The sequence below is a fragment of the Seriola dumerili genome, unplaced genomic scaffold (genome assembly GCF_002260705.1).
Source record: "Seriola dumerili isolate Sdu_G_001 unplaced genomic scaffold, Sdu_1.0 BDQW01000052.1, whole genome shotgun sequence".
In the NCBI taxonomy this organism is placed as follows: domain Eukaryota; kingdom Metazoa; phylum Chordata; class Actinopteri; order Carangiformes; family Carangidae; genus Seriola; species Seriola dumerili.
This window is the reverse complement of record NW_019174307.1, coordinates 11,106,208-11,114,335: the sequence shown is the minus strand read 5'-3', so window position 1 is coordinate 11,114,335 and position 8,128 is coordinate 11,106,208. Positions and strand designations below refer to the sequence as shown.

The window sequence follows — 8,128 nt, the reverse complement described above, 5'->3', positions numbered from 1 at the left end:
GTGAAGGATAGATACAATGACACAGCATCCACTTAAGAATCCTGTGTTTGATTTTATTTTCCAGTATTTATTATGAATGATATATTGAAATGTGTATTTATTGTGGTTTACTAAAAGTCTGTATTGAGTAAATTGATTCACTATCTTAAAATTGTCTTTTGTTTCATGCTGGTTGTGAGTTGTAAAGCTTCATGTGCCTGATTTATTTAATTCTATTTCATATTCTGTGAAATGCATACGTTTTGCACAAAATGGTACCACTTCTTTTCAATGTGTTTGGTTTTCCAAGTGTAGATAGAGCCAACTTCATTTTCAGTTGTTTCATTTTTAACATGATTTTGAAATACATTAAATTAAAATTGCTCTTTTGATCTTAATCGCTCCTGATGTAATATTTTTGTATTCACGCACACATCACGCCAGAGCATTGAGGTTGTTACCTTTTGTGACTTCAGTGATTTCTTAGTGTAAAGCGCCCTCTGCAGACCACAGGGGGAAATGACACAAAGTGCCTCTTGGTACTACCCAACTGAATTTATTGAGCTCAAAATAACACATCTTAATACCAAGGCACTCTGACATCACCAAACAGTTCCCAGATAAGGAGAACACTCAAATTTGATCTGTTCATCGGCCAGTCACAAACATAAAGCAATACACAATATTCCAGAGCCATCTAAACACTAGTGCCTGCACCAGAAATTCATTTGTGGACTCCTGCTTCCATGTAGAGGGAGAGTTTCAGGCGTTTCATCAGCAAACAGAGTTCATTGGGTGCATTCATTTACATTGAAAGTTCCCTTTTTAAAACACCAAAGCATAAAAATTTAAATAATACAGGCAAACACTGCCACAATTAAGAGATTTGTAGAAAGATTCATTAAAAAAAAAAAAAAAAAAAAAAAAAAAAAAAAAATTCTCTCATGATGCTCATGCAGTTAATGAAGCATCAAAATACAGATGCATTTTTGCAGTAATGTAACTTTTCTGGTCTTAAGAGTTAAAGGCTAAAAAAATTTACCTCAGGAAAATAATGGAATCAAATATATGAACTTCGACCCTGATCTGAAGACCCTTGTGATCACAACACCGCAGAGGCCGATATTCTGTAACATAAAATTGCTACAACTCCAACATACCACCACCCATTCCATCACCATCCCCCAACCATTCTCCCCACCCAAAATAAAATTATATCCAACGCAGTGGACGGTACCAAATAACAGGTTTTGCATTAAAAAAAAAAAAGAAAAAGAAAAACATTTTAAAAAGGGACAATGCTCACCATTCTTGTGTGTTTCAAATTCTCACTTTCATTCTCTTTGGTGCATAACATTTGGGATTTTTTGTGTCTTCAACTTGAACCTCTTGTTCATAATGTATGATCCACTGTGCTTTTTGCATATTTTTGTTTTAGATTCAAGTACAAGTCTCTGCAGAAAATATTCAGTGTTAGCTTTATATACCCAATACTGGATGTGTTGGTTGTAATGAAAACATCTCAAACACAAAAGAGGCACTTATCAACACAGTGCATCTTCATTGCTCCACAAATCTCAGTTCACAGTCTGATTGGGGGCATTGTTTCAATGCTTCCTTCCAGCAGTGCCACACTGTATTTCTCCCAAAGTCCAAACTCTCCAGCAGCAACAGTTCAGTTCCTCTATGTATAAAAATAAATTAAAACTCAATGTCATCGATCTAAAAAAAAAACAAAAAAAAACTTGCATATTAACTGCATACAGTATAGTATACCCATTGTCCTAGTACGCGTATGCATACAGAGTAGCTATTTAAGTGGTAGTTTGTACACTCAGACAAAGGACCAGAGCTGGTATCTGTCTGAGGGGTTGCAGACAGCGAGAGAGGGATGCTCAAGACGGGCACTCAGACACATTTTCAGCCCTGGGACGTAGAATAACTGGTTCTATATGAAGAGAACACAAACACAAATGATAACCCAGGCATCTAAAAATCATATAATACTGAAGAGATGCAAAAAATTCAAAAAACATGCAAAAAAAAAAAAAAAAAAAAGAAAAACTCACATCCTTCAGTTCCCATTTTTGCTCTGCTCCTACAAATGTGTTCCTGCCTTTATACTGGCAGTCCTCCAGCTTCGCAGCCCCCTCTGCCCCGTGCAAACACAGCTCCTTCTGAATGTTGTGTCTAATCTCGTGATGTGTGGAGTACTCAAAATACTACAGCCCGGAAAATAAGATTTTTTAAAAAAAGCAATCAATCACTGACAATTAAAGCCAATCCTATGTTTTGTCAAAAAGTGATAAACTGTACATTTTTTAACTGACCTGGTTTCCTCCCAGTCCATGACATGGGTACATGATCAGCTGTTTCCCACCCTCATTGTTCTCTCCCGCATCCAGACATGAGCCTTTGCCCACATTTTTCACCTACAGAGAAAGAGAAGGGAAGGGGAACGCAGTGTGAGGAAACAAAATGAAAAACTAACATCTAGTGCAAGCTGTTCAAACAACTTTAGTCTCTGGAGTGCTTTCAGTGGTGTCAAATTGGAACTGCTCGCTACCCTCTGGAGATCCTAAGTGGAAACCCACAGTGGCTAGACAGAGCTCTGAGGTTTGGAAAGAGAGCTGGTGGTGGGGTGTGTGATCTTACAGAGCCAAAGCGAAGTGGGTTGAGATCAGGCATGAAGACTTCTGGATAAACGTTCTTCAAATACCAGGAGAAACTGTTGCACTGCAGCCGCGCCCGGAGGTCCACGCGTTTGGAGATATCTCCAAATGTCCTCTGTTAAAACAATAACAGGCAGGAGATCAAAGCAATTCCTTCCAAATAGTTCGTCAGCTCACACTGCTGGCATGCTGGACACTAACGGGGCTCATTTTGAAAGGTCACTTAGGAAAGGCTGTGAAGCAGTTTTGAGCATAAGACCACAACTACTATTTCCATGTTGATAAGGTCCACACAATTTTCTATTCATTTTTTTTTCCATCTACCAGCCACACTAAAATGGATGATGTATGGAGAGCTTCAAGACTCAAGATTCAAGACTAAGAGTCTACAGCCATATTAGCAGCTCTTAGCCACAGTGGTGCTTTAAGCTAAATGCTAACATGCTCACAATGCTGATGGTACAGCATAACATTCACTTTGTTCACCATCTGAGTTTTACATTTGTTAATTACCACTAAATACAAAGTACAGCTGAGGCTGATGGGAATTAGTTTTCCAGGTATCTGATCATAAAGCAAAGTATTGGACAGAGTAATAGCTTGACCTCATAACTGTCATCGGATTACAGAAAGGAAAACATTGCAAAAAACAAAACAAAAACAGACAAAAAAACTAAGACAGCCTTAAAGAGGAATATTCTACTTCATCACTTTACTTCTCTAAAGTCAATGACTGTGTTCCAGTGATCTAATGACTCCTTCCTTAAACGAATTAACTACAGACAAGTGTATTCGATCACTTCCTTTTAAACTGAAGTGTAACAGCACATTTGAAAGGATTTTCAGGCAGCCTCGTGCTCTTGAATAATGAGAGCACTTACTATAATGATGAGGACGCTGCTCACACTGATAGCTACTATAGTGGGTTCCTTGAAGCTGTTGATGACGGCTTGTCTGTTTGAAGGCAGCGGGAGAGGGCTGACCCGCTTTGTGAGGTACAGCCCTGAGGGAACAGTTTATAGCACCTATGGGACCACATGTTGGGAAACGCTGAGAGCCAGTGTCATTTACCAGAGCTGACTTCCTTCAGGCCCCTTTTCCTCTGTTACTTAATAGCTTTCAGCTCCTAAGAGCTACTCTATCTCTCTCCATTTTGAAGAATGTGTTTCTTTTCTACAGAAAACATGCATTGAGAATCACAATAGTGAGTCCTCTTGTAATTCTATGCTTTCTCCTGCAGAGTGTATTAAGTATGTCATGATCTGACTTAAAGCTGGAGTTGGATTCACTCAAACTTGTCTCAAGGGGGGAGGATAATGAGTGGTCTTAAAAAGCACTTACATATGACCACAACACGTAGCAGTGGAAGATAACACTGCTGAGCAATTTACTGCTCCATCAAAGTCAGAGAACTTGACAGAACATTTGAAACTATCACAGGACAGACTCCCAGAGATCTCAGAGGCACATAAGAAGCAGTACGTACGTCTTTTGCCATCTGCGCCGCTTGCTGGTTACGACGGTAGAAGATCTCCTTGTAGTCGTCCATCCACACCTCGGCCAGCCGTACCTGGTTGCGAGCAATCACTTGTGTACCCTTGGGGAAGGTGTGTGGGCTCTTGGTGCGGAAAACATGACCAACAATGGAGCAAGGGATGATTTCCAGCTGTCCTCCGCACTGCCACACCTGCAAATTAATGGGGGGACGGCACGGAACAGATGCATACTGACATAGTTAAACACACCTTTGCAGTCGTTTGAATATTGGAATGGTACAATGGGTAAAAAGGCTCAATGATAAATAACAATATCGCTGCACATCTACAATGATGAGTCGTGTGTAATGTCTTACCCTAAATGACATTTCAATATTCTCCCCACCCCAGATTTCCATTTCTTCATCGTAGCTTCCAATATGGTAGAAATATTCTTTTGAGATGGAGAAGAGCCCACCAGCAAATGTGGGAGTCCTGTGGAGAAATTTCATTCAAGGTTTTTAATTATTTCCAAAAAGAACTAAGAGTTTATATACAGTATTTATCATATTCTATATTCATGCAGCATTTTTGCCTACTTGATAGGGTATGTTTCATCCTTCCTCCTTTGTCTCTCATGATCTGGGAGGCTCTCCCAGCCAAAAGCCAGGCCCCAGTCAAAGTTTCCCCGGTTGTGGTTCTGGCCATATGGGGATGGTTTCATGAACTCAAAGGTATTGAGATCAATAGTGGTTATATCAGGACTGACTACTGCAGTGTAGTTCTCTGCTATCCTTGCCAGCAGAGGCTCCAACCATCCGTTGAAGCATTCACCTGTTGACGGGCGCACGCACACGCACACACACACACACACTTTAGGACATTGCATCACATCTTTCTCAACAATAACCAGCGAATGGCTAATTTCAGAATGTAAATCCATGGCAGCCATTCATTGGCTTTCAAGGAGTTCAAACACTGCATTGTTCGTCTGTCGTTGAGTAAGTAAGGGTGTGGCTAACATGAAACTGGTTTTATGGTTTGAGTAACGTCAATGGTGTTGACTAACAGTGGGCGTCCAGAAAGGTGAGCGTGTCACCGGTAGCCACGGAGGCACCCAGCAGCCGAGCAGTGATGAGTCCTTTCCTCTCGCGCTGTCGGACAACGCGCACAATGCTCAGCTGCTTCAAATACTCATCCAGCTCGTCCTTCAGCACATCTGAAAGCACAGGATATAGACAAGGAGTTAAGATAGAGGGGGACAATTTTGAAGAAATAATATGAGTCAATATTGTACACATATACATACATATAACACTCACAGGGAACAGACAGAAAGGTTAAGACTCAAAACAGATGAAAAAGACATTTTGTTTCCTACCTACACTGGACCTGTTTACAAGAGTTAACTGACTCGTTTCTTAGCACAACTGCTGCTAATTCCTCTTAGGAAAGTATTCACTAGCAGCCTCTCACTTCCCGTTGTAACCCACTTCATGGGCCACAGAAGGAGCAGGGAGCTCCTCTCTGCACGTTTTGTGGCACACCAAAGAGCTGCCCACCCAACACGCAGCATGAAATCGAACCCGAAAGAGAGCGGGGCGGTCCTGAAAAGCCCTATTGAATTTTACCATCCACGCTGGCGTCGTCCACCAGGATGATCTCCTTGAGCAGAATGGCAGGGGAGGTGTGGAGGACACTGTATACTGTCCTTAGCAGAGTGCTCCAAGCCTCATTGTGAAACACAATTATAACACTGGTGGTCGGCAAGGGGGGGCATCTCTTGAAGGTTTGCTCAATACATCTGCAGCAAGAAGGAAAAAAGAGCACAAAGATGTGACTGTCCAGTATAGCTCCTGAGTGGCACAATAGTCTAGTTATTACATCTGCAGACTCTCCCCTGTGGGGTGTCCATTTCAAATGTGACACAGCATGTGTAGAAGCCTTTGCAATACCTGCCATATCAGAGTGAGAGAGACTTTGTAACTCACTCTTATAAAAGATAGCCAGTACATGGGCAGGCTTTATGTCAGTGTCATGTGCTGACTACGTACTGGCATTGTATGTAGACTTGCATGTACTTAGATGTACTGTAATTAGCCAACCATAACTGTGCTTTAATCCCGAACTGGCCACAGTAACTGGGCAGACATGCTGAAACAAAGTCCCAGTCAGAACAATCATCTCTGTGGTTTCTGCCTGAGATTTTCCCCAGTGGCGAAAAGTAAATAAGATGAATTTGTTTGGGTTAGACTGTCAGTGTTGCATTACCCCATCTATATTACAATCATCTGCGTGGGTGCATTTCAGTGTGTGACTTTAAGTTATATTCTGGGCCAAAACATGAATCCATGGAGTAGTAATAGCTAAAGTGGTGTACTTCTTGTAAAGTATCAAAGCTACATTTACACCCACTAGGTAGTGCAATTAGATGATTTTTTTTTTTTTTTTTTTTAAATCAAACTCATTTAGAAAATGAATTGAACATTACTCGGTCAACTACATTCACTTACACCAGCTTTCATGAATTATTTTGTACAGATTTAACAAAAGCATAAAGATTATATAAGCTGACATACTCTGGTGGTCTCGTGTCTGCACCCAGGTCTCTGCTCAGGGAGATGCGGTCACTGGCATACAAGTTAAAGCAGTGTTTCTCTTCACCCCTCTCCTTCTCCTTCTGCTCTTCAGGGCTCAGTGAGTCTGTATGGAAAGGTTTCCCAGCAGCTCCAGGAGCAAGAGGACTCTGAGGTGGCCGCTCCAGAGCTGGCCTGAGCTCAGCGGCAGTGTAGTGACCTGGCAGACAGGACGTGCTGTCTGCTTTGTCCTGCTGACGTACAGGGGCTCTGATCTGCATCTTTGGCATTGCATCCCTGAAGTTATTGACAGCTCCAATCACCATGCCCAGCATGGCATCCCGCTTCACTGCCATCTCCTTCAGCCAGGGGTCCTCCTGCTGGCTCTGGCTCCCCACTTCCCATTGTATGAGGAACACAAATGTGACAAAGACAAGGGCCACTATCACCAGCTTAAGTGGGTGCAATCGCCTTCGAAGTACTCTGCGGAGAGCTGTCATTCTGCTTGAATGGAGAGCACGCCGACTTTGGACTGAACTTCAGCTGTAATGAATAAATATATTCAGGTGATTAATGATGATTAGCAATCTGTACTGGTGTAATTATCAAAAAGATTTGGGTTTCAGGAAGAAAAATACAGGTAAGTAGTGCTGTGTCTTGCCATGTCACTACATGCACATCTTATCAAAGCAACTTGAAAACTTTTGGTCTTTGAAATAGAGACAAATAAACCATGTGAAGCAGTTCCTGATTAAACTAAACCTAGTCTGCTTTTATCTACAGATCACACATTTTAAATCTGCTCATGAAATCAGCAAACAAGCCCTGCTCTGCATTCCTTCAGAGAGAAAGACCACGTACCATGAGTCGCTGAACAACAGATTAAAGTTGGAAAAGCCCTTTAAATTGTTCTCATAAAATCCAACGCATGGCATCCTGCTTTGACCGGGGATCCTCTGTTCGTTGCTTGAACTCCAAACGAACTTTCCGCGGAGACACACACACAAAAAAAGGTCTGCTCTGTTTTCTGAAAGTCACAAAACTTCCGTCTCGTTGGATCAAGGTGCGCTGCGCTCAGGTAGAAGGAGGAGACGTGCTGGTGCGCGTGCGCAGAGAGTACTTCTGCGTGTCAAACTCCATACCTGGGAAAGAAATAAGAGTATTACAATAGACAACCCCGACGAAAAAGTTCGACGGTGGTACTGTTTGAATTAACATATTTAAAATACCTATGATTTGCCTAAAAAACTACCGAATCAAACGTTTATCCTGACAAACCTCTTGATAAACAGGCTGAAATGTTCTGCAGTCACTTTGACCTGAGGAACACTGCAGCCCCTCGACGGAGTTCCTCAGATTCAATAATAGTGTCATTAATAGGATTCGTTCAACTGGTCATTCACTGGGACAGTTGCTGGGTTACAGA

General features: G+C 41.8%; 1 protein-coding gene across 1 annotated transcript; it reads right to left on the bottom strand.

The window, feature by feature from the left end:
• Nucleotides 1–520: 520 nt before the first annotated feature.
• On the bottom strand, nucleotides 521–8,000 carry galnt3 (polypeptide N-acetylgalactosaminyltransferase 3). The gene is made up of 12 exons (XM_022740562.1): nucleotides 7,981–8,000; nucleotides 7,564–7,844; nucleotides 6,706–7,245; nucleotides 5,758–5,930; nucleotides 5,196–5,345; nucleotides 4,726–4,960; nucleotides 4,504–4,621; nucleotides 4,138–4,338; nucleotides 2,635–2,766; nucleotides 2,310–2,411; nucleotides 2,049–2,201; nucleotides 521–1,927 (listed from the first exon to the last, which is right to left on the bottom strand). Exons 3-12 carry the CDS (start codon nucleotides 7,200–7,202, stop codon nucleotides 1,814–1,816), a joined length of 1,875 nt encoding a protein of 624 aa, XP_022596283.1. The 5' UTR covers nucleotides 7,203–7,245; nucleotides 7,564–7,844; nucleotides 7,981–8,000; the 3' UTR covers nucleotides 521–1,813.
• Between the last annotated feature and the right edge of the window lie 128 nt (nucleotides 8,001–8,128).

Coding starts and splice junctions, on each gene's coding strand:
- galnt3 (XM_022740562.1), bottom strand. CDS start 7,202: ATGACAGCTCTCCGCAGAGTACTTCGAAGGCGATTGCACCCACTTAAG. Junction 2,412..2,634: donor ACCCACTTCGCTTTGGCTCT/GTAAGATCACAC, acceptor CTTTCTCTGTAG/GTGAAAAATGTGGGCAAAGG. Junction 1,928..2,048: donor AAAAATGGGAACTGAAGGAT/GTGAGTTTTTCT, acceptor CTCTTCATATAG/AACCAGTTATTCTACGTCCC.